Raw genomic sequence first — 25,588 nt, 5'->3', positions numbered from 1 at the left:
GCTCTATAAATTTAAACTTGCTGGTGCCTGCAGATGTTTTGAAAACAAAATATTGATGTCAGTGTTCCTAGGATTTCATAACGGTAGGTGCTTTGTTAATTCGTTAAATCACTTGTGCCTCCTTAGCTATGTTACATCGTTCATCAGTAACCTTTTGTGATAGCGTAATTATAAATGGTTACATAATTTGAGTTTTACTGCAAAGGTATGGTGCTAAAACAAAAGAAGCAACAAATTATATTGTAACTTAATTTTTAATATTTGTGTTAATAGTGGCAGCTTTGATTATTGTTTTATGGACTGTCATCAGATTGTTTGAAAACACAAGAGTCTCAATTTATCATGTACAGTACCACGGACCAAGATATTGTGTTCCTCAGAGTCGTACCTGGCGGTACTCCAATGTATGCACTGGAGGGGAACCCTCAGAAGTCCCATGCAAGGACTGCACTGAAGTTTCAGTTTGGGCCAAAGGGATCATGGGATACTGGGGGGGGGAGAGACAAGCGACCAGGACTTTGAATTTGGTGATCAGCCATGATTAAAATAAATGGTGGAGCGGGTTGGAAAGGCCAAATGGTCTTCGCCTGCTTCTATTTTCTACGTTTCAACATCCATTGGGCAATTACCCTGAGCTCAGAACTCTATAAAACTCCCAATTTACAATTGGAGACTTCAGAAGGTTCTGGCTGTCTTAGCAGAATATTTACTAGGAAAAGTTTTAAGGATTAAAACCAATTCTAGAATAAAACATCTTCATCTAATCTTTCATAATAACTCCTCAACTGTCGTCAAGTTTACTCGTAAGGCAAACTCATCTGTCAATCTACAAAAAGCAAGGTCCAACAAACAATGATAAATAAATAGCAAAATTAACATTTTTTGAGAATGAGTGTTGGGCAGGACAACAGTACTTTTGAAAAGGATCACAATCTTCTACATACAGGTCCCCCAGGGCATAATTTGGGACACTGAGGTACAACTCTCCGGGGAATGGAATATCTAGGCCCATGGTATTGTACATGACAAATTGAGACTTGTGCAGTCTTGATCTTATGTTTACAAATAATCTGATGACTGTCACCATACAATGGTTAAATACGAGTCTTGACTTGATGACTCATCAAAAAGACGCTCCTTCAAATTTTCTTTATTCTTTGGTCCCGGAAGGATACAGGGTTTTAGTTCAGTTGGGCAGCATGTACGGTAGAGGCTTGGAGGGCTGAAGGGTCTGTTCCCGCGCTGCTATTTTCTTTGTTCTTCAAACAACGTAACACTCCTCAAAACCACACTGAAATGACAGTCTACATTATATGAACGAGTCTTGAAGTCGAATTCAAGCTTCAGCCTGCTCAGAAACGAGCACTCTCGACTGAATCAAGGTGACGCTTGGGGGATCATTATTTAAAAAGCAAGAAGGAGAAATCAAGACACTGAAATCATGCCAGAAATGCTCAGTAGTCTTGAGCCAGTTCATCAAAGGTTAAACAAAAAATATCCAATTGAAGTTCTTTCCAAAATTCTTCTCAAACTTGGGATGATCATCTAACGTCTTAATAAACTACTAGCATATAGCTTTTGTGGAACTTATGTGGCTAGACTGCTGAAGAGCTGCAATATCACCTTCAACAACCAAATTAGACTAAAATAAATCTGAACAGTTCTGGAACATGATCACCAATAACTGACTTCAGTCAAAAAGTAGTCTCATTTCCAATAATCTTCACCAGTCTGATGGCATTAAAAAGTGAACACATTTTGCCAAACAGTGAATCAGTATCAAGCAAAAAGTCCAACAAGCTAAGTAAGTGAACAATTACATTAAAATCGCAGGAAACATTCTTGTGAAACATCAAAAGGTAATAACTCTACAGTTAAATCTTTGATACATGAATGAAATTTTGAATACATTAAGACTTTCTATACATTCAAATGTTTCTTAAATTATTATTTCAGGGTTTCCCTGCACCACTCTATTTCATGTGTGGATCACTGTATAAACAACTTCCTTACATTTTTTGCTATTTTGAATTCAAGTCCCCAGTCCTAATTTTGCACCTTAATTTAAAGTATTCTGGATTTGCCTTTTCCATTCCTTCAGTATGATCACCAGATATTTCCTTTCCAAGCTCAAGGCCCAGGTTTCTCTAGACTTTCCTCACAACTCAGACTTTTCACACTTGGCTTATGTCTCTTCCCTACATTGCTTGAATGCTTTCTTTGTTTCTTGGCAGCCAGGAGTGGACACAGTACTCAAGGGAAGTCTGATCAGGAGACTGAATAATTTAGTCAAGACCTCAAGATAAATTATGCTGTATTAACCATATACAAACATATAATTAAAGCTGATTGTTATTTTTACATTAGTTGAGCATCTCAAGTGTTGAGTTCACTAAGATTCTGAGGCCTTGCTTAATATAATTCTTGTTTTTTTGGTTTTTGGTGAATAAAATTCACTTTTAGAATAGTCTCAGAAAAATTTTCATTAAGTAGCAGGAAAGTAAAAATAAATAGGCAGGTAAACAACTTAGATTACATCATGAGGGAAAGGGAGAAAGTAAGGAGGCGAGCACTGATGAACTTAAATATTTAATATTTAAAAAGTGTAACATCATTTTTAATGAAGTAATTTTATTATTGTAATTGTTTTAGATCATAGAATATTAACTGAAAACAAAGCAGGCCAGCTCATTGAAACAAGCAGCATCAATTAAAAGGACATCTTGTAGAAGAACTGGTCTGTTAGCCTGGAAACCAGTGCACCCAGTAATAAGCTTCAATACAGAAAGCATTTCAGGCCAAATATACTCCGAACCTTTATGGATACAAGTTCAAGAATATATTTTATCTTGATTCCTGGTAGGTGCTGGTGTACTGGCGCACACAAAACTTTACAGCATGTAGCCAACCTTATTGAGCAATCCTAAAGTGAATATTTTTCCATTTCTTTTATAATAGAAGCAAAGTTCATATTACAGTTTAATCCCCAATACATATATACCACTGTTATTCAATTTTTCTTACTTTTTAATGGTATTTGGGAGCTACTAGCGAGAAAAGCATTTGCTGTCCATCCCTAATTGAACTGAGTGGCAGTTAAGATTCAGCCACATTGCTGTGCCTCTGAAGTCACACATAAGCCAGCCCAGGCAGATTTCCTTCCCTAAAGGACATTCGTGAAGCAGATGGGTTTTTACGACAATTGATAATGGTTCCATAGAACAGTACAGCACAGTACAGGCCCTTCGGTCCTCAATGTTGTGCCGAGCTATGTCCGAACAACCCAAGATCAAGCTTTCCCACTCCCCATCATTCTGGTGTGCTCCATGTGCCTATCCAATAACCTATCCTGAAGTGTCTGACTCCACTATCACAGCAGGTAGTGCATTCCACACCCCAACCACTCTGAGTAAAGAATCTACCTCAGACATCCCTCCTATATCTCCCACCATGAACTCTATAGTTATACTCCCTAGTAACAGCTACATTCACCCGAAACAGTCTCTGCACATCCACTCTATCTATCCCCCATCATCATCTTACAAACCTCTATTAAGTTGCCTCTCATCCCCTTCTGCTCTAAAGAGAAAAGCCTCAACCTTTCCTCATAAGACCTACCCTCCAAACCAGGCAGCATCCTGGTAAATCTCCTCTGCACTCTCTCCAATGCTTCCACATCCTTCTTATAGTGAGGTGACCAGAACTGCACACAAATGTTCCAAATGTGGTCTCACCAAGGTCCTGTATTAGTTGCAGCATAACCCCATGACTCAAACTCAAAACCCCGTTAATAAACACTAACACACTAAGCCTTCTTCACAGCTCTATCCACTTGTGTCATAACCTTCAAGAATCTGTGGATATGAACCCCAAGATTTCTCTGTTCCTCCACATTCTTCAGAACTCTGCCGTTGACCCTGTAATCTGCATTCAAGTTTGTCCTACCAAAATGAATCACCTCACACTTAGAGTGAAATTCCATCTGCCACTTTTCAATGTCTCTTTACAGCCTACAAGAGCCCTCCAATTCATCTACTACGCCACTAATTTTGGTGTCATCAGCAAATTTACGAACCCACCCTTCAGCCTCTTCCAAGTCATTGATAAAAATCACAAATAGCAGAGGACCCAGCACTGATCTCCATGGTACACCACTGGTAACTGGCCTCCAGTCTGAAAAATTTCCCTCCACCATCACCCTCTGTCTTCTATGAGATATGATGTGGAGATGCTGGCATTGGGCTGGGGTAAACACAGGTGATTGACCTGACAAAGGAACAGCGTTCCAAAAGCTTGTGGCGTTTACGATCAAATAAACCTGTTGGACTTTAACCCGGTGTCGAGAGATTTCTTACTGTGTTCTATGAGATAGCCAGTTACTTATCAATTGGCCAAATTTCCTTCTATCCACACCTCCTTACTTTCTTCATGAACCTACCATGGCAAACCTTGTCAAACGCCTTGCTAAAATCCATGTGTATGACATCAACTGCTCTACCTTCGTCTACACACTCAGTTACCTCCTCAAAGAATTAAATCAAATTTGAGGGGCAGGGCTCACCCCTCACAAAACCATGCTGACTATCCTGGATTAAGCTGCATCTTTGCAAATGATCATAAATCCTATCCCTCAGGACCCTTTCCATTAACTTACTGACCACTGAAGTAAGACTAACTGGCCTATAATTACCAGGGTCATTCCTATTTCCTTTCTTGAAGAGGGGAACAACATTCGCCACTCTCCAATCCTCTGGCACAATCCCTGTAGACTGCGAGGACCCAAAGATCGAAGCTAAAGACTTGGCAATCTCATCCCTTGCCTCCCAAAGTATCGTAGGATGTATCCCATCTGGCCTAGGGGACTTATCGACCTTCACGGTCATCAGTAGATTCTTAATTCCAGACAACTAATTCTATGGACCAGTTCTGCAGCACATTTTATGGTTTTGTGGGGTTATAGAGGAAAAAGAAGAAAACATAGAGTGGCGGTTATATAAGTATGCAGGATCCTTGGTTTATAAATGGAGCACAAAAGCAAGGGAGGTTATGCTGAACCTTTATAAATCAGTGGTTAGGTGTCAACTGAAGTTTTGTTTTTAATCCTGGGGACTTTAAAGATGTGTAGCCTTTAGAGGGGGTTATGGTGTTTTTAAAGAATAGGCTTGCACACCATAAAAGGTACAAAACTACTGGAAAGGTGTTTACAAGGTGTTAGGAGAGACTGCCCGTTTGCCTACGCAAACAGCTGATGGTGACATCAGGTCATCACATGATTGATCTTCTAAAGCGCCCTTGTTCATAGGAACAACATGAATACACAGCAAGGGTGCCAAGGAGATTTACCAGAATGGCACTGGAGTGAAGAGTTTCAGTTATGTTAACGGAAGAGATCTGGAATTGTGCTCTTAAAGCAGAGAAGGATAATGGGAGGTTTAACAGAGGTGTTCAATATTTTGAGGGATTTTGATAATAACCAGAGAACACGTATTTGACAAAAAAAATCCAGAGGGAAAATGATGCGAATGTTTTTAAAATTTTGTAATATTCTGAAAGTTGTTGGAAGCAGATTTAACTAACTTTCAAAAGGGGACTGGATAAATACTTGAAAAGTAAAAGTCTGCAGACTCTGGGAAAGAACAGAGGAGTGAAACATGCTGTAAATTTCTTTCAAAGAGTTGGCACAAGTATAATACCCAAATAGCCTCATCCTATGTTGTATGATTTCATACAATCACTCCAACAAGTTTTCTCTACCTATTGAATATACAATATTTCAAACTTAGAGATTCTCGGGTGTGTTCTTTCCCCTCTGTCTTGGCTGGTTTGAATCTTGCTAACTTTCTCCTCACTAACAAAAGCTTCCTCAAAACTATTTTTACACCTAACTTGCTTGTACCAACGCCATACTCTCTGCAAAGCATCTTCTAACTACATTTAGCATGCTTTCTTTATTCTTTGTTGCCATCCCAACTGCCCTTAAACCTTGTGGTTAAGTTGAATGTTGGAAATTTCAGAGGGCAGTTAAAAGTCAAAAGCATTGGCTTGGAGTCCTGACAGCAGATTTCTTCCCTTAAGGACATGAATGAACCAGAAGGGTTTTTATAAGAATTGATGATAGCTTTATATTCCAGATTTTATTAATTGAATTTGAATTCCACCACTTGCCATGGTGGGATTTCAACACGTGTCTCCAGGGCCTCTATATTACTAATTCAGTGATATTACCACTATACCACCTGTTCCCAAGGTATTGATTGTGAAAGTCTTCTTTGTTGATAGGAATCTAAACAGTAACTAATAGCTGTATAGTTCATGGAAAAAGAACCGATTTAGAATTGGGAGTGCCTTTGCAATTCCCCTATATCCTTTGTCATTATAGGGGACTTTCCAATAATTAGTCATCACGTGTAGAAATTCACTATTGGGTTTTTCACTTGATCAGCCTTCAGTACAAACTTACTTCCTCAAATTCTTCCTCTCTTCTGACCAGCTACAACTTTTGAAAACTGAGACTTGCCATCACATAATCATGACTTCTCGATTACCTTTTGTTCCCCAATTCCATTCAACCGCAAATTAAACTTATGGGCCTTAGTTTTCCACTTTCTCAAAAGATTAGGTAGTGGAGGGGATTGCCAAGGAGAAACATAGAAGATGGAAGCAGGGGAAGGCCATTCATCACAATCATGGCTGATCATTCAACTCAATAGTCTAATCTTGCTTTCTCCCCATAACCTCTGATCCCATTCGCCCCAAGTGCTATATCCAGCCACCTCTTAAATACATTCAATGTTTTATCATCAACTACTTCCTGTAGTAATGAATTCCAAGGCTCACCATTCTGTGGGTGAAGAAATGTCTCCTCATCTCCATCCTAAATGGTCTACAATCCTCAGACTGTGATCCCTGATTCGGAACTCCCCTACCACCAGGAACTTCCTCCCTGCATCCACCCTGTGTAGACCTGTTACAATTTTATAAGTCTCTAGGAGATTCCATCCCCCCCCCCCTCCCCTTACTTGTCTAAACTCCAGTGAAAACAATCCTAACCTCATCAACCTCTCTTCACGTATTAGTCCCATCCTCAGAATCAGCCTGGTAAACCTTCGCTAGTCCCTCAAGAGCAAGAACATTCTTCCTTGAAAAGGAGACCAAAACTGCACACAATTTTCTGGGTGTGGCCTCACCAAGGACTTGTATAATTGCAACAATGCATCCCTGCTCCTGTACTCAAAACCTCTCACAATGAAGACCAACATACCATTTGCCTTCTTTACCACCTGCTGCACCTGCATGCTTACCTTCAGCGACTGGTACACAAAGACACCCAGATCGCACTGCACACTCCCCTCTCCCAATTTACAGTGATTCAGATAGTAATCTGCCTTTTTGGTTGTTTTTCCAAATAGTTGTGGAATGGTTTCCACAATAGAATAAAAGGGATCAAAACCACATAAGGGAAACCACTCCCATAACTGATCGAATAATGCTGTCATTCACTTGAAAGTACACTCTTACCTGTCTGTTGTATTCTTCTTCATGCTCCATCCACATGTACTCAGCAAAAGGATTCGGCTCACTTTCAGTGTGTCCATTGGATATGATAATCTCCTGTGCCCCAGAGCCTGGCGTGTTTGCCATATTAGGCGCCTTCATGTCTAAGGAATCGGTCTGAAATGCAGAGCACAAGAGATAGAGACTGATTAAGGATGGGTCACATTTGGTTCACTAATACCCTAAATCCATTATTGAGTGTTATGAAAATAGTGGGTTTGCACAAGATAGTCATTAGAAACCAAAGCATTTAGCACATATTGCAGGCTGGTTGGGTAAATCCCCAACTGGAGTATGGTAGCAGCAAGCAAGAAAGCTAATCATCGGACTGGAACACAATACCTAAACGATCACTAAAACACAGTTTTAAAAGTTTCTTGTTAAAGGCAAGTTGTACACATGCTACCCTTTCACAGACAAACTTTCTGGATGGGTGTGTTGTAATGCTACAGACCTCGTGACCTGACCCCATACTTCCCAGCAACATATGGTGCAGGGACAGATGTGATAAGGCTCACAACTCTTCTGACAGACTCACCATTTTCCTCAGTTGTTGAAATGATCAGAAGAAAAAGATGTTCCAGGGTAGTCACTAGAGGTAAAGAAACAAACGTAAGGGCTGGGCCATTGAAAAGTAGTAAGACACAAACACTACCATGAGAGAAAAAAAAATCTGGGTATCAGACCAAGCAAACACCAATACCAAGGTATAATGGCTCCCTTTTAAAGCTATGATTTTTTAAAAATTACTGATCTACCCAGATTTACTGAACACTGGATAAAAAGGAAAATGGCTCGACAGACTTGAGACCTTTTAAAATTTCTCGGCTTTCTGTGGTCAGGTGACCCACGATCTCCAAAATTGTTAGAGATATTGATTTTTTTTTAAGAGCACGATATAAACTCAAAACACGGAAGCCAAGTTTAAAACTAGCCGGACTCCGCAATTTGCGGACAGCAGAGCTGCAACATAGTTTTCACCAAGCCAGGCTTTGGACTATCGACTTCCTGTCGAAACCAAGCATGCCTAGAACTGCCTGGCCAAGTGCTAATGGCCACATTGTTTGAAAACAAACCGTTATTTACGCCTCTAGTGAACTTGCTTTATTAGAAAAATGCTAAGCAAACTTGGTGGCACCCAGCTCAGTAGCAGGCATAGTGTGACAAGGACGCACTTAACAGTTGAAGGTTCAAAACCATGTTCTTCCAAGTATGTCACCTCATTGGGTCTTCCTGCCTCCGCCCGATGGCGGTATTGGACATAGAATCTTCGAGAAGGGCTCAAAGAGGCAGGATAAAAGGAGCAACCTGGAACCCCAGCTCTCCCTGTTTCTGCACCTAGATGATCTGGAGGAGGGAACCGAGTGTAGGGTGTCGAAATTTGCTGATGACACCAAGATTGGTGGAAAGGCAAATTGTGCGGAGGGTGTGGAGAGTCTGCAGAAGGATCTAGATAGGCTGGGCGAATGGGCCAGGAAATGGCAAATGGAATTTAATGTTGGCAAGTGTGAGGTGGTCCACTTTGGTAGGAAGAATGGTAGGAAGGACTATTACTTACGGGGCGAAAAACTGCAGCAGGCGACGGTGCAGAGGGACCTCGGGGTCCTTGTGCATGAGTCGCAAAAACCCAGCTGGCAGGTGCAGCAGGTGGTCAGGAAGGCGAATGGGATGCTGGCCTTCATAGCGAGGGGGATTGAATATAAAAGTAGGGAGGTCTTGCTGCAGCTGTATAGGGCATTGGTGAGGCCGCAGCTGGAGTACTGTGTGCAGTTTTGGGCGCCGCACCTGCGCAAGGATATTTTGGCCTTGGAGGGAGTGCAGAGGAGGTTTACTAGGCTGATACCGGAGTTGAGGGGGTTGAGCTATGAGGAGAGGCTGAATAAACTAGGCTTGTACTCGTTAGAGTTTAGAAGAATGAGGGGAGATCTCATTGAGACGTATAAGATGATGAATGGGATGGATAGGATAGAGGTGGAGAGACTCTTCCCGCTCAAAAAAGACAGTAGGACTAGGGGGCACAGCCTCAAGATAAAGGGGAGGCGGTTTAGAACGGAGTTGAGGAGGAACTTCTTCACTCAAAGGGTGGTGAATCTCTGGAATTCTCTGCCCGTTGAAGTGGTGGAGGCTGCCTCGCTAAATATTTTTAAGAAGCGGGTTGATGGGTTCTTGATAAGAGAGGGGATTAAGGGTTATGGGGAGAGGGCGGGAAAGTGGAACTGAGCCACGACAGATCAGCCATGATCTTATTGAATGGCGGGGCAGGCTCGAAGGGCTAGATGGCCTACTCCTGCTCCTATTTCTTATGTTCTAAACGTTGTCTCCAGACAGCACCTTCGACTGGCAGCTGAGCAGCATCTCCAGCTCCTTGTACGTCATGCTGATCATCATCAGACTGACCAAACACCGAAGTCCACCCAGGTGAGTCAACCCAAAGACCATAACCAGTCCTCAACAGGAGGGGAAACCCAAACAATGACTGCAGATCCTGAAACATCAGCCAACTCTCAAAGATGGAGGAGTAGTTTGTCCCAACCTTATTGAATGGGAATTACTAGTCTTTTCAGACAAACAGTTCAAATACAGTATTGGGGACCTGTGAATAGCTATAGCAAATCCAGAAGTAGTAGCTAGAGTAGATTTGGGACTTTTTGTTTAGAGATTTAAGACTACTTGCTGAAAGAGTCCTGTGAAGAGATTGATAAGTATTTGATAGAGTTTAATTAGAGTACAATCGTAGAATCTGAAAGATATTGTTTTTCCCTGAGAAAGTATTCAATAAAGTTGTGTTGGATCTTCACCTGACTCTTGTCCCCTTTGTCTAACTGTGTATCATGCTGGAGTCAAAAAGGGTTACTGCAAACTGATGAAGGTTAGTCAAAGTACATTTACCCTCCTTTCACTTCACAACATTGGTGTCCCAAGGGTGGGTCAGTAATTAGTATCCAAAAGGATACTCGGGTAAAATCAGACCCCATCAAAAAGGGAAGGTAACTGACCAGAAATTGGGCAGAACCAGGTGCTTACACTATGAGATACACAAATGGTACATTCTGAGACACAAGCCCTAGAGGAGAAGATACAATATATGCTATGGCCAGTTGTATGAATTGGGAGGAAACCTTACCAAAATATTTAAGAAAGATGGGCCTACGTGGGTAAAATTTTGTGATAAACCGGCAACGGGTCTGGATCCAAGGCCAGAATTGCTGGGAGGAAGTGCATCATTGTTTAGGGATGTATGCTTCTGAAGTAGTTAAAGCTATCGACATAGCTAGTTATATGGAACAGCTATGCAGTAAAGAAATGGAGATCTTAAATTTAAAGAAGCATACAGAAAGAGAAGAACTTAGTGCCCCATGAGAAATTGACAAGAAGTTGGGGGGGGTGGTGCGGTACTGAGAGCAAGAGCACGAGAGAGAGAGAGAGCAACAGAAATCCTTAGACTTAATGAGAAGTTAGAAGGTGCTAGGTCAGGATTAGAAAGAATGGATTTAAAGCTCCTGGAGCAGGGGCACCGCAGTCAAGCAAACCTACTATACATAGGGAAGTTTCAGGCCCAGTTTGAGAAGGCCTACCAGCAAGGGGTGATCAGAGATTGCGATGCTGCCCAGAGAAAGACGGTGGAGTTTGCAGAACAATATAAAGACCTGTAAGCGGCGATCGAAGTCCTGCACCAAGCAAGTAAAGAAAATAAAGCCTGCTCAGCTGATCACTTGAACTGGCAGAATGAGATCGACAGACTTAAATCGTTGTCAGTACTGAAGGACCTAATGGGAGCCTTCAGCACTGTGGGAACCTCAAGGAAAGCGCCCACATCGTAGACCAGGAGCATATCGACGAGAAGGCGCACAGGTATGCCACATCGAATAGTGAAAAGGGAACCCCATTTCACTTTTCATAACAACTTGAACTGTTTAAACACCTACCCGATGAACCTCCATTACTTGTTCCTGTCCCAGTATAGCCTCCTATCCCGATAATCCCTCTGGCCACCAGCTGCCAGAATGGTCAGAACAATAGCCCATCATGGGCACCACCTTTCTCTGTCACCCAGCTTTGTGAGATTGCTAAGAAGATCTCTGAATTTGAGCCGTCACCAGATCCCTTTGCATTCTTTGATCACACGCATCACCATATGGTCCTACATGGGCTGCACGACATCAAAGAGGTGAAAATTTTACAGTGTCCGAGTCCAACTGTCCATTCCACTTTAAAAAGTCTGACAACACCAGGTTTTAGTCCAACCTATTTATTTGATAATATTCTCACAAGCTTTCGCCGGCATACCCACATCATTCCACTTTACCCAGTCCCAGAATGTAGGAGAGGCATTTTGGCAGACACGGAAAAGGCAATCCTTACTGCAGTAGGTTGCAATAGAGGGGACCCTTGGAAGTACTGAATAAATAAAAGCAGAGGAAAGGAGAGCACCCAACTGCATTTACCAGGCGCATGTGGACACAGTTCACAAACGTCTTAGGCAACATGGACAGAGCTGCACTGTCACTTAGAACCACTAGACCCAAATCTTTGTCTCACACACCAAGGCATGGTACTTAGGATGACCCAGGCCTTGGATAAAGAGGTCCTGGAGTTAGAGCATCCTAAACAGAGAAAGGGAGGCAAGATGAATCAAGTGAGTGAGTGAATGTGGGAAAAGTGGCACTGAACCCCACATATCCCAACACCAAAGACCAACACCTAGGTCCTGTGTGGCAGAATGAAAGGAGTGACAGAAATAGGGGAGACCACCATTTATGCCCCTCCTGCGGTGAGAGATAGGGACCCAGTGGCCACCACGGAAATTGTTATAAATGTGGGTGCCCAGACCACTTTGTTAGAGATTGTAAGGCACCCAGTCAGCAAATGCAACTACAAGAACAGAGCATTGCCTCTAGGAGGCCAGGCAAGGCATGCTCTGGTCAATTTAGTGGGAGAGATGACAGTGTATCTTCAATTGGATACACACCCCAGAGTGTGACAGTGCCAGGTCTCTCCATAGTGGGTTTGCAGCACCAAGTAGGACAGTGTGGAGCAAGCCCTGGTAGAAGGCAAGGTAGGAGGCCACTCTGTCGAGTTCCTATGAGATCCAGAACTATGCTTAACATCTAGATGGACTTCAGCAAGACCTTTGACAAGGTTCCGCATGATAGGTTGTTGCATAAAATTAAACCTCACGGGATCCAGGGTGAGGTATCTAAATGGATACAAAATTGGCTTCTGTCGGGTGATTGCAGAGAGTTGTTTTTCAAACTGGAGGCCTGTGATCAGTGGTGTGCCTCAAGGATCAGTGTTGGGCCCACCGTTATTTGTCATTTATATTAATGATTTTGATGAGAATACAGAAGGCATGATGAATACAGAAGTTTGCAGATGACACTAAGATTGGTGGCATAATGGACAGTGAAGAAAGTCATCTCCAATTGCAACGGGATCTTGATCAATTGGGCCGGTAGGCTGACGAATGGCAGATGGCATTTAATTGAGACAAATGCGAGGTGATGCATTTTTGGTAGACTGAACCAGGGCAGAACTCACTCAGTTAATGGTAAGGCATTGGGGAGAGTCACAGAACAAAGATCTAGGGGTACATGTTCATAGCTCCTTGAAAGTGGAGTCACAAGTGGACAGAAGGCATTCGGTACGCTTGGTTTCATTAGTCAGAAAATTGAATACAGGAGTTGGGATGTCTTATTGAAGTTATATAAAACATTAGTAAGGCCACACTTGGAATACTGTGTGCAATTCTGGTCACCCTATTACAGGAAGGATATTAAGAGTACAGAAAAGATTTATTACGGTGCTACCGGGACTTGATAGAGTGAGTTATACGAGAGGCTGAATAGACTGGGACTTTTTTCTCTGGAGCGTCGGAGGCTGAGGGGTGATCAACATAAACATATTGCCAACACTGCAAGAATTTTTTTAAAAATCCCCACTAATTTCCATGTAATTAACTGCAGTTTTACAAGCCTCATACAAACTTCTCTTCAAAATGTAATACCACCAGCCATGAGGCACTGTGGGCCATCAGCAGCAGCATTGTGTTCAACCACAATCTGTAACCTCATACTCAGCACATCCCTCACTGTTCCACTGCCAAAGAAAAGGACCAGTCCTGGTTTAAGGAATGGAGGGGAGCATGCCAGGAGTAGTACCAGGCACATCTAAAAATAAGGTGTCAAACTGGTGAAGCTGCAATAAAAGACTATCTGGATACCAAACAGCATGTTGACAGACAGCTAAGCAATCCCACAACCAACAGACCAAATCAAAGCTCTGCAGATCTATCCTCAACCATCTTAACAGTTTAATGATCTTTTCTCCATCATAATGTCAAAAGTGATGATTACACAATGTTTAGTACACTTAACACCTCAGATACTGAAACAGTCCATGCCTGAATGCAACAATACCTAGGCAACATTAGGCTTGGGCTAACAAGCAGCAAGTAATATTCAGACCACACAAGTAATCCACCTGATCATCTCCCATGACATTCAATGGCATTATCATTGCTGAATCCTCCCACTATCAAACATCCTGGGGGACCAGAAACTGAATTTGACTCGCCACATATTGTGGAAACAACAGCAGGTCAGAGGCTGGGAGTTCTTTGACGAGTAACTCACCAGACCCTCCAAGACCTCTCCACCATCTAGAGTCATATAGTTTTACAGCACAGGAAGAGGCCTTAGGTTCATTGTGTCTGCTCTTACCATCAAGCACCTATCTATTCTTATCCCATTTTGCAGAACTTGGTCTGTAGCAAGTCCAGAGAGTGCCTTGCCTGGAAAAGCATAGCCCCAACTGCATTTAAACTTGATACCAGCCAGGGCAAAGTAGCTTGCTTGATTTTGTACCCCATCCACCACCTTAAACATTTGCATACACTTGTGCAACTGCTGCCAGTTTGTGCAATCCCCATTGTTTCTTGGCCTTTTGGCTAAGATCAAGTATAGTATCAACATGCTGTGCTTGGTTGAAGTCATTAGGTTAACTTCAGCTTCATTTGAAGCAATTTTTAAAAGCGGCATCTCGGCCTTTCGGCTAAGATGCAAATGAGATCAAGCCTTCAAGGAGGAGCTATGCCTACTCCAATCAGCTTGGATCATGTAGATCAAGCCCAAGACAGGAGGTGAGAACCCTGTCTTGTCAGTTTGGATCAGGAATGTCTCAACTTGAGACTCTGAATTGGACTTGATTGGATTGAATTGGAATAAAAACAAAAAAAAACAAGAGGGATCACAATTTGACAAAGCTCCTTCGACAGTACCTTCCAAACTTTTAACAGCCAGAACATCGGCAGGAGATACATGGAAACACCGTCACTTTCAAGTTCTCTTGCCAGTCACACATGCTCCTGACATATCACCATTCCTTCACTGTCACTCTGTTAAAATTATGGAACCTCCTCACCCTAACAGCACAGTTGGTGTACTTACATCACACAGACAGCAGTAGATCAAGACGGTGGCTTACTACCACCTTCTCAAGAGCAATTCGATAGGACAATAAATGTTGGCCTTGCCAGTGACACTCATCAAAGTGGGGGAAAAACATTAGTTGCTTCAATACATTTAAGTATGTAGCAAGACATAATAGGGAGAGATGACATTGAAGCAGAATGGATACATTTGCCATCCAATACTTGGCACAGCCTGTAGCTACTACTGTAGTTGAACTATTCAATGTTGACATTTTTGTACAAACCCATGCAAGGGTTCCTTGTATCAAAATTCAGGTGACCTTGCCATCGAGATAAAAATTGTGCCACTGCCTTGCACTGCACAGAAACTATCTGGCTAACTTTAGCTGTAGTATAAAGGTATTGCATCATTTTATGTAAGATTTGCAGCACAGAAATAAGGTGTTTGGCCCAAACGATCTGATTTTGTTTTACAGTAACTCCTAATTAATATGGAATAGAATCAAAGAGTGAAAGAACAAAAGGAGGTCATAAGATCATTTCGTCTATGTTGGCCCTCTGCAAGAGCTCACCGAGTCTCATTCGGTGTCCTGCAAATTTTTCATTTTTTGGTCACGATTCAACTCCTTTTTGTACGCCAAAATTGAATCTATCTCTAAACTCTCAGCAATCCAGTCCTGGTCTCAAGCACTCACTGCGTAAAACTTTTGCCAATCATCTTAAATCTGTGCTCTCTGGTTCACCATCTTTCCATCAGTTGCTCTCTGATGTGCCAAGACCTCACACGATTTTGAATACCACTAGCAAGTGTCCTCTCAGCTTTCTTGTCTCGAAGGAGAACAGTCCAAACTTCTCCAACTGAAGTTCCTCATCTCTGGAGCCATTCTTGTCATTTTTTTTCTGCATTCTCAAAATGCCTTAACATCCTTCCTGAAGTGTGGTGCTTAGAACTAGACACAGTACTCCAGTTGAGACTGAACCAGCATCTTATACAGATTTATCCTAACTTTGTTGTTTTCATACTCTATGCCCCGATTCATAAAACCCAGGATCCCATGCACTTTATCAACTGCTCTCAATGTTTGTGTATATACAAGTTCCTCTGCTCCTTGATTTCCTTTTAGAATTGTGCTCTTTGTTTTATGTGGTCTCCATGTCCTCTCTGCCAAAATAAATCACTCCACACTTCTCAGCATTAAGTTTAATTTGCCACTTGTCTGCCCATTACCCCAAACTATGTCCTTTTAAAGTTTAACACTGTCCTCCTCATAGTTCACGATACTTCTAGTGTCATCTAAATTTTGAAATCGTGTCTTTCAGACAAAAATATAGATTGTTAATATACATCAGGTAGAGCAGGAGGTAAGATGCTTAGTCAGAGAGGAGGTGCAGACTTGATGGGCTGAATTTCTCCTTCTGTACTATAGTGATTTTATGATTCTATGAGTTCAAACACTAATCCTCAGGGAACTTCACTATAAACTTTTCCCAGGTCCAAAAATTATCCATGAGCATTACTCTCTATTTCCTGTCACTCAGCCAGTTTCATATCCCTTTTAGTCCACTTTACCCAAGTCTACTGAGCAGAATTTTATCAAAAGCTTTTTGGATGTCTATGTACATGACTTCAAAGGCATTACCCTAATTTACTTTCTGTTATCTCAAAAAACTCTAGCAGATTAGTTAAACATGATTTGCCCTTAACAAATCCATGACTGTTGATTTTGTCCCGAATCATTGTTCCTAAAAACTTCACTACCATTGAAATAAATCTGACTAACCTATAGCTGGGCTTATCTTTACAACTATTTTGGAACAATAGTTCAATTCTCCAGCCCTCTAGTATCACTCTTATTTAAAGAGGATTGAAAAATCATGGCTAGAACCTGTGCAATTTCTACACTTACATCTGCAGTGTCCTTGAATGGATCTTATCTAGTCGTGGTGCCTTACACATTTTAAGTGCAGTCAGCATATCTAATATCCCATCCTCATTAAATGAGCGAAAAGGCCAATGTCAGGAGGACCAATTTCTCAAAGGATTTTGTATAATTTGTACACTATCCGACAGGGAAAATTTTCTTTCCTACTGTGGGTGTACCACATGGATTACCACAAGGGCAATTAGGAGTGGGCTATAAATGTTGGTTTAGCCAGCAACGCCCACATCCCAAAGAAGGATATATTTCTAAAAATTTTTTTAAAAAAGGTGTGGCCCCATTTGAAAGTAAGTACACATCAGGGCAGAGGTAAAAACAGAGAGAGAGAGAGAGAGAGAGGAAATCCCAAGCCAGCAGCTCACTGTCTAAAAAGCAATCATCTGTATCTCCGTTTTATTTGCGACAGAACCTTCTGGGCATAGATCAGCCTTACAGTCACCTACATATCCACCTGAACACTCCCAAACACCCTCAAACGGCGATCAACAATAGCTCAATGCAACAGCACAGAACAAATCTATTTATTGCACAGAGGCTCTTCAATTTCTAAATGTAATTTTAAACAAATTAGGAACTCTCATTCTGCCCAAAGAATTGTTAAATTATTTAGATGTAAAAATTAGAAAAACATTGCCACTAGATCTCTCCATAACATGGGTTGCTCTTAGACTATTAAGGTGAAGTTAATGTGGCTAATGAACATTGAGAGAAATTTGAAGCGAAGGTTTAAATCCTCTCCCTTGGGCAAATATTTGGCTTAAGGCTTGCAATTCAACCTGAATATTGCAGCTGTATTGCATGCAATAAGCATGTATATTTTTGTGCCTAGAAATCTGCTCAAGAACCGAACAAAAGCCAGCAGCTTTCCTATAGGAATATGTGCTTTGGAAAAATAGAAGCAAAAATAGGTTGAGCTTGTCTACTGAATGCCTCAAAGCTGGTTATCACAAATCGTGAACAGAAAACATATCAACAGAACGCTTTCGACCAAAGTGGATGTGGCAAGAGAGATTCAAGAGCGTTACCGTTGCACAACCATTCCTCAACGACAGAATTTCTCCTGAAATCCAACTACCTCTCACACTTCATTTTGCAGGATTATAGCAAAAGTCTGAGCTGGATGTCAAATTTAGGGTTTTGTCCATTTAACGTTTGTTAACTCGATTTCTAGACTTTTTAAAAAAAATACACATTACGCCATAAAACCTAGCTGAAAAATGAAGAAAATCAGCAAGCTGTAATGTATCATTCATAGCAGCTTTTCGAAAGGTGCAAGTCGTCCCCTCCTCTCAAAGATTTCTGGAGCCAACTTAAATCTTGACATAATTTCCATGGCCCAACTCCAGAAACTCTACATGGCAAAAACATGAAGCAATCACCACCTGGTTAGAGCAGTCTATTAAAAAAAACAGATCACTCTGCCTAAAGCAAGAACACAATCAAGCAAACTAGCTAGGCATACACAGACATCGCTAGCAAACCTGACAGATTCTTACCACAAGATGAATAATTCATTTAAATTTAATTCCACCAAAAAATAATTGTCCGTCATGTTTCACAACAGTCATGTAGAATCAAAGTGGAAGCGTTCCAGGGACTAAGTTTTTTTAGCTGCTCAATTTGACGGCAGTACTGGTCATTTGACACCTACATTTTCCCCACCCCCTCCTTAGCCAACCACGTAAATAAGCAAGCATTAGACGCCCAAGCACAGAACATCAAAAAACAGAGATTTCAAAGCCAAACTACACATCCAAAGACAGAAATCTTCTTTTCCTTTCAGATTATTCATTTGAGGCAACACATGCCTGCAAATTATTACAGCAGGAAAGATCCACACATCACATAACTACTTTACAGCTTTTGAAATAGGTTTCTCTTGTGTCCCTTCTCAAAGGAAAAAAATAGTCAAAAGTGCAAGATGGAATTGTGTTTTTAAGTGACTAAGTTAGAATAAAGACTTTCCAACTAATATCACAAGATCTTAGAGATCCAGGTGGTCAACAAAATTCTGACTCAGATTTCTGCATTTGTTTAAGTTTTGACGGGTTTAAGAACGATTAGAGATTAAGCAAACTCCGGTTGTACTCCTGGGAAATTAGACGGTTAAATAAGGTGTGAATGCATCAAAAAAGATAAAGTCTGAGAACGGATACCAACCAGCTCAAGAACAGCTTCTTCCATGCTGCTAGGCTTTTAAATGGACGTACCATATATTAAATTGATCTTTCTTTTCATCCTATCTGCAACTGCAATACTATATTTCCTTTCCTTCTCCCCTACATACTCTACCAACATTATGGGTTTTGTCTGTACAGTAAGCATGTAATACTTTTCACTGTATCCCAATACATGTGACAACACAAATCAAACGTTCCAAGATATTAAGGAAAACAGGATACATAGAACCTATTACTTCTGGCTTGACTGGGCAGTATAGTCTAAACATTAGAGTTAGACCTTTCAGGAACGAAATTAGGAAATACTTCTACACGCAAAGGAATTCTGTTTCACAAATGACAACTGATGCTAGGTCAATCGTTAATTTTAAATACATGATTGAGAATATCTTTGGTCAACAAAATCTAAGAATACAGCAAAAGGTGAACATATAGAGTTAGGTCACAGATCAGCCATGAAATCATTGAACAGCATTAACGAGTATGAAGGGTGAACTGGCTGACTCCTGTTCCTATGCTCCACAAGGGCAACACAAACTGAATAGTACTGAAAACCAGTATAGTAGCTAACTGTTGCCATTAGCCAAGCTGTTCCTCTACAGCTAACACAAAAGCACCTACCCAATGATTGCCCAAATACACCCAAAAAGGTAAATCTAACTTGACCAATTCCTGCACGACAGCCTCCCAATCATCAATACAGTGACTACACTTCAAAAACTTTGGTTGTAAAGTGCTTTCAGACAACTTATGAACGTTTGGTCGAGATCAGACAGCGTCACTGGTGCAAGCTTGGAGGGCCGAAGGACCTGTTCCTTTGCTTTGAGATTGTGGAAATTGCGATATAAGTACAAGATATCCTCTTCATAAAAATACAGAAGGAGGAGCTATTAATGGTGCCATCAAGAGACACCTACTTTGTAGTAATTTGCTTATTGATGTTCAGTTCATGGACCTATTCATAAGTACCAGGTCAAATAAGAAGCAGCTCAGCCATCTTCTCTTAATCTTCAATGGCACCAGACCACTACCATTAGTATCCTAGGAACTAGATCAGATCAGATTGAATAGGATCAGCCACATTAATGTTGCAATAAAAAGCAGGACAGACACCAAGTATTCTGTGACAAGTGTTTTTTTTTGCCAAGCTCTTCAAAGCCTTTTCACCAGCAAGGTTCAGGTCAGCAATATGATGTAATGACCACCACTTGTCTGAATGGATACAGCTGCTACACTACTCAAGAAATTCAAAACCATCCAGACAGACAGGTTCATGTGACTTGTACCCATCTCTAGACTCTATCTACTCTGTTACCATAAAACCTGTCTTACATATTATAAGTAAAAGCCTATGGAACTACTTCTACAGGTAATATGGCATTGTGGTGATAACAGAGACTTAGATTTTGTTAAAAGCAGAACTGAGTACTATACTGAATATTCCTGAATGCAAGGTGTTCAGATAAGATGTACACATACGAGCATACATATGAATTATGAGAAGATGGAGACGGACAAGAAACAGAAGATGCAATGACAAAAAAAATTACAACGTTGGAGAGAGAGAGAGAAGGTGCTATTCTTTTTCATTAAGAGTTATCAACCCAGTATCTACCATATGGCCCCTATATCAGTGTTTTCATCTGACTCTTAATGTATTCATCATCCAGGGAGCACTGGCTTTGGCTGCCCAACTCCTCTTCCACCTTGTGTAAACGTACCTTGACTGCATCTGAAACCTCACCTCTTTAAACGGAGGCCATAAGGGGGGGGTAGTTATAGGTTCTTTACCCAGAGGGTGGTGAGGGATTGGAATGCCCTGCCTGCTGCGGTTGTAAATGCGCCTAGTTTGGGGGCGTTTAAGAGATCCGTGGATAGGTTTATGGATGAAAAGGGATTGGTTTAGGTTAGTGGGTCATTGTTTTTTAACTGGTCGGCGCAACATCATGGGCCGAAGGGCCTGTTCTGCGCTGTTATGTTCTATGTTCTATTGTTCTACTACATTTTTGCCTGCCAATTTTTGATTACAATTTAACTGGGCCAAATTTGTTCTCAACGCACTGAAAATGGCTCTCCCCCGCCAAAATATTTCTAGTTTATATTGCTCCTTGTCCTCTTCCATGACTAACTTAAACCTTATAAAACTATGATCACTTGTTCATTAAATGTTCCCAAACTAAAACCTGATTCACTTCATTCCCCAGCACCAGAGACAGAGCAAAGCAACTACAGGCCAGTCAGTTTAACCTCAATAATTGCTTTGAGAAATTGCAATATTAAGTTATCAGACAAATGTGGATTAAAGGAAAAGTCATATTTAACTAACTTGATTTACAGAATCATAAAACCCAACAGTGAAGGAGGCCATTTGTCCCATCAAGTCTGCACCAACCACAATCACACCTAGGCTATCCCCATAATTCCTATTTACACTAGCTAGTCCCTCTGACATTAAGAGGCTACTTAGCATGGCCAATCCACCTAACCTGCACATTTCTGGATTGTGGGAGGAAACGAGAACATCTGGAGGAAACCCACGCAGACATGGGGAGAACGTGTAGACTCTGCATCGTGTTCCAAACCAGGAATTGAATCCTGGGTCCATGGCACTGTGAGGCAGCAGTGCTAACAACTGTGATACCGTGCTGCCCCAGCTGGAAGAGGTAATAGAGTTGATGGGGGTAACGTAGGTGATTTAATAAGTGTCACATGATAGTTCACACCCAAAGAAGAAAAGGGAAAGTGACAGCATTGTACAAAGTTGGCTGAGTGACAAGAAACAGTAGTAATGACCAAAAACCATAATGCTGGAAATACTTCAGCTCAGGCCGCATCTGTGAAAAGAGAAACAGAGTTAATGCCACAAATCTCTGATCTTTCATCTAAACCAGGAAGATAAGGAAATGGAAAAAAGGGACTGGATAAAGAAAAGTATAGCACAGGAACAGGCAATTTGGTCCTCCAAGCCGGTGCCAATCATGATGCCCTAAGAGAAACCTCTGCCCTTACTTGGTCCACATCCCTCTATTCTCTCCCTATTCATATACCAATCCAGATGCCTATAGCAAGACTAATGTTGCTAATGTACCTGTGTGTTCCAGGCACCCACCATTCTGTGTGAAAAACTTCCCTCACACATCTTCCTCAAACTTTCCCCCTCTCATCTTGAACCTGTATGCAGTTTTGGGCGCCGCACCTGCGCAAGGATATTTTGGCCTTGGAGGGAGTGCAGAGGAGGTTTACTAGGCTGATGCCGGAGTTGAGGGGATTGAGCTATGAGGAGAGGCTGAATAAACTAGGCTTGTACTCGTTAGAGTTTAGAAGAATGAGGGGAGATCTCATTGAGACGTATAAGATGATGAATGGGATGGATAGGATAGAGGTGGAGAGACTCTTCCCGCTCAAAAAAGACAGTAGGACTAGGGGGCACAGCCTCAAGATAAAGGGGAGGCGGTTTAGAACGGAGTTGAGGAGGAACTTCTTCACTCAAAGGGTGGTGAATCTCTGGAATTCTCTGCCCGTTGAAGTGGTGGAGGCTGCCTCGCTAGATATTTTTAAGAAGCGGGTTGATGGGTTCTTGATAAGAGAGGGGATTAAGGGTTATGGGGAGAGGGCGGGAAAGTGGAACTGAGCCACAACAGATCAGCCATGATCTTATTGAATGGCGGGGCAGGCTCGAAGGGCTAGATGGCCTACTCCTGCTCCTATTTCTTATGTTCTTATGTTCTTATCCCCTTATAATTGACACTTCCACAGCCTCTGTGACAATCCACCTTATCATTGTCTCTTATAATTTTGTTGACTTCTATCAGGTCTCCCCTCAGCCTCCATCTTTCCAGTGAAAACTATCAAAGTTTATTCAACCTCTCCTCAGAATCAATGCCCTGGAGACCAGGCAGCATCCTGGTGAACCTTCTTTGTGCTCTCTCCAAAGCTTCCATGTCCTTTTGACAGTGTGGTGACATAATTCTTCTTAATCACCTTGGCCACCTATGTTGTCACTTTTAGGGAACTGCAGGCCTCCATGCCCAGATCCCTCTATGTGTTAATGCTCCTGAAGGTTCTGCCATTTATAGCATAATTCACTGGAAGAACTAAAGCAAATGGTAGAAGATAGGAAGGATCAAACAAAAGAGTTACTCAGAGGAATGAAGTTGTACAGAACAAAAAAGGCCCTTTGGTTAATTAAGTGTGCACCTACAATAACTACCAATAAAGTCACCCTAATCCCATTTTCTGGCATTTGCCCCATATCTCTGAACGTTATGATGTTTCAAATGCTCATCTAAATACTTAAGATTGTATGATTTCTTACCTCCATTACTTTGAGGTTGGTGAAAATCTGGAATGCACTGCTTGGGAAAGTAAAAATGTCTTTTCTTAAATTCCCTCAATCTCCTGCCCTTCACCTTAAAACCATGACCCCTCATTACTGACTCCTGAGGGAAACATACCCCTAAATCTTATACACCTCAATTAGTCTCTCTGCTCTAAAGAAAACAATCTAAGCCTATTCAATCTCTCCTTATAGCTTAAATGCTGCATCCCGGGCAAAGTCCTGGTGAACCTCTTCTGTATCCCCTCTAGGGCAATCACATCCTTCCTATAGCGAAGTGACCAGAACTGCACAAAGCGCTCCAGCTGTGGCCTAAGCAAGTTTGTACAGCCCCAACATTATCTCCTTGTTCTTTTATTCTACACCACAACTGATAAAAGCAAGTGTCTGAAATACTTTCTCAGCTACCCTGTTCACCTGTTCTACCGCCTTCAAAAGATCTGTGATTAAGTGCCTCAAGATTCACAAGTTCCTCTTGAGCTTACTAGCTTCCTACCATTCATTAAATACTCCCTCATCCTGTTATTTCTTCAAAAATGCATCACCTTGCATTTATCAGAGTTCAATACCATCTGCCACAATACCCCACAAATTTACCCAGCTAACCACTCTAACCTACACATCCTGGGACACCATGGGCAATTGAGCATGTTAAGAAGTCTCACAACACCAGGTTAAAGTCCAACAGGTTTATCTGGTAACACAAGCCACAAGCTTTCAGAGCACTGCTCCTTCATCAAGTGAGTAGGAGTTCTGTTCACAAGGCACATAAAGACGACACAATTTAGCATGGCCAATCAACCTAACCCGCAAATCTTTGGACTATGGGAGGAAACCAGAGTATCCAGAGGAAACTCATGCGCTCATGGGGAGAACGTGCAAATTCCACACAGACAATGACCCAGCCAGGAATCGAACCCAGGTCACTGGAGCTGTGAGGCAGCAGTGCTAATCACTTTCCTACCATGCCGCGTATCTATATTATTTGTGTTTGTAACAATGAGGGACCAGCACTGATCCTTGAGGTACACCACTGGATATCATAAGAACATAAGAAATAGGAGCAGGAGTAGGCCATCTCGCCCCTCAAGCCTGCCCTGCCATTCAATAAGATCATGGCTGATCTGAAGTGGCTCAGTTCCACTTTCCCGCTTTCTCCCCATAACCCTTAATTCCCTTGCCTACCAAAAACCTATCTACCCGTGTCTTAAATATATTTAGCGAGGTAGCCTCCACCACTTCAACGGGCAGAGAATTCCAGAGATTCACCACCCTTTGAATGAAGAAGTTCCTCCTCAACTCCAATCTAAACTCCCCCCCGCTTATCTTGAGGCTGTGCCCTCGAGTCCTGCTGTCCTTTCTGAGCGGGAAGAACCTCTCCACCTCTACTCTATCCATCCCCTTCATCATCTTATACGTCTCAATAAGATCCCCCCTCATCCTTCTAAACTCCAACGAGTTCAAGCCCAGTCTATTCAGCGTCTCTTCATAGCTCAACCCCTTCAACTCTGGTATCAGCCTAGTGAACCTCCTCCGCACTCCCTCCAAGGCCAAAATATCCTTGCGCAAGTGCGGCGACCAAAACTGCACACAGTACGCCAGCTGCGGCCTCACCAGTGCCCTGTACAGTTGCAGCAAGACCTCCCTACTTTTATATTCAATCCCCCTCGCTATGAAGCCAGCATCCCATTTGCCTTCCTGACCACCTGCTGCACCTGTAGGCTGGGTTTTTGCGACTCATGCACAAGGACCCCAGGTCCCTCTGCACCGTAGCATGCTGCAGCTTTTCGCCCTTTAAGTAGTAGTCCTGCCTACTATTATTTCTGCCAAAGTGGATAACCTCACACTTGCCAACATTGTATTCCATCTGACAGGTCCTCGCCCACTCGCTCAGCCTATCTAGATCCCTCTGCAGACTTTCTACACCCTCTGCACAATCCTCCAAACAGCCTTCTACCACCATCTTTTGTGTCCTATAACTAAGACAGTTCCTGAACCATCATGCCAAGTTTTCCTGAATTCTGTGTGCTTCAATCTTCTCAGTCTCCCATGTGGGACCTTAGGTTTTGCTAAGGTCCATATAAAATACATTAACTGCATTTCCCTTATCCAGGCACTTGATAACATTTTCAAAAAATTCCACATTTGT

General features: G+C 42.0%; 1 protein-coding gene and 1 non-coding gene across 4 annotated transcripts in view; one reads left to right on the top strand and one right to left on the bottom strand.

Moving 5' to 3' along the window:
• paip2b (poly(A) binding protein interacting protein 2B) overlaps nucleotides 1-25,588 on the bottom strand; it is a 97,119-nt gene that overhangs the window by 26,103 nt on the left and 45,428 nt on the right. The window contains exons 1-3 of one of the 3 annotated variants that reach the window (XM_080192642.1): nucleotides 18,420-18,438; nucleotides 8,093-8,146; nucleotides 7,519-7,671 (exon numbers count right to left, since the gene is read on the bottom strand). In XM_080192642.1, coding sequence (XP_080048768.1) covers nucleotides 7,519-7,671; nucleotides 8,093-8,095 — 156 coding nt within the window. In that variant the 5' untranslated portion in view covers nucleotides 8,096-8,146; nucleotides 18,420-18,438. Of the gene's footprint in view, nucleotides 1-7,518; nucleotides 7,672-8,092; nucleotides 8,147-18,419; nucleotides 18,439-25,588 lie in introns of those variants that run through there. The other 2 variants (XM_080192554.1, XM_080192731.1) reach the window with 2 other exon arrangements.
• LOC145351044 (U2 spliceosomal RNA) lies at nucleotides 14,481-14,678 on the top strand. Its single transcript, XR_013888303.1, has one exon. It is a non-coding gene; the product is annotated as a U2 spliceosomal RNA (small nuclear RNA).

Source organism: Carcharhinus amblyrhynchos, chromosome 1, assembly GCF_965287045.1.
Source record: "Carcharhinus amblyrhynchos chromosome 1, sCarAmb.v2.hapA, whole genome shotgun sequence".
NCBI lineage: Eukaryota > Metazoa > Chordata > Chondrichthyes > Carcharhiniformes > Carcharhinidae > Carcharhinus > Carcharhinus amblyrhynchos.
Note: the sequence above shows the minus strand (reverse complement) of the source record. Positions and strands in the feature narration are given on the sequence as shown.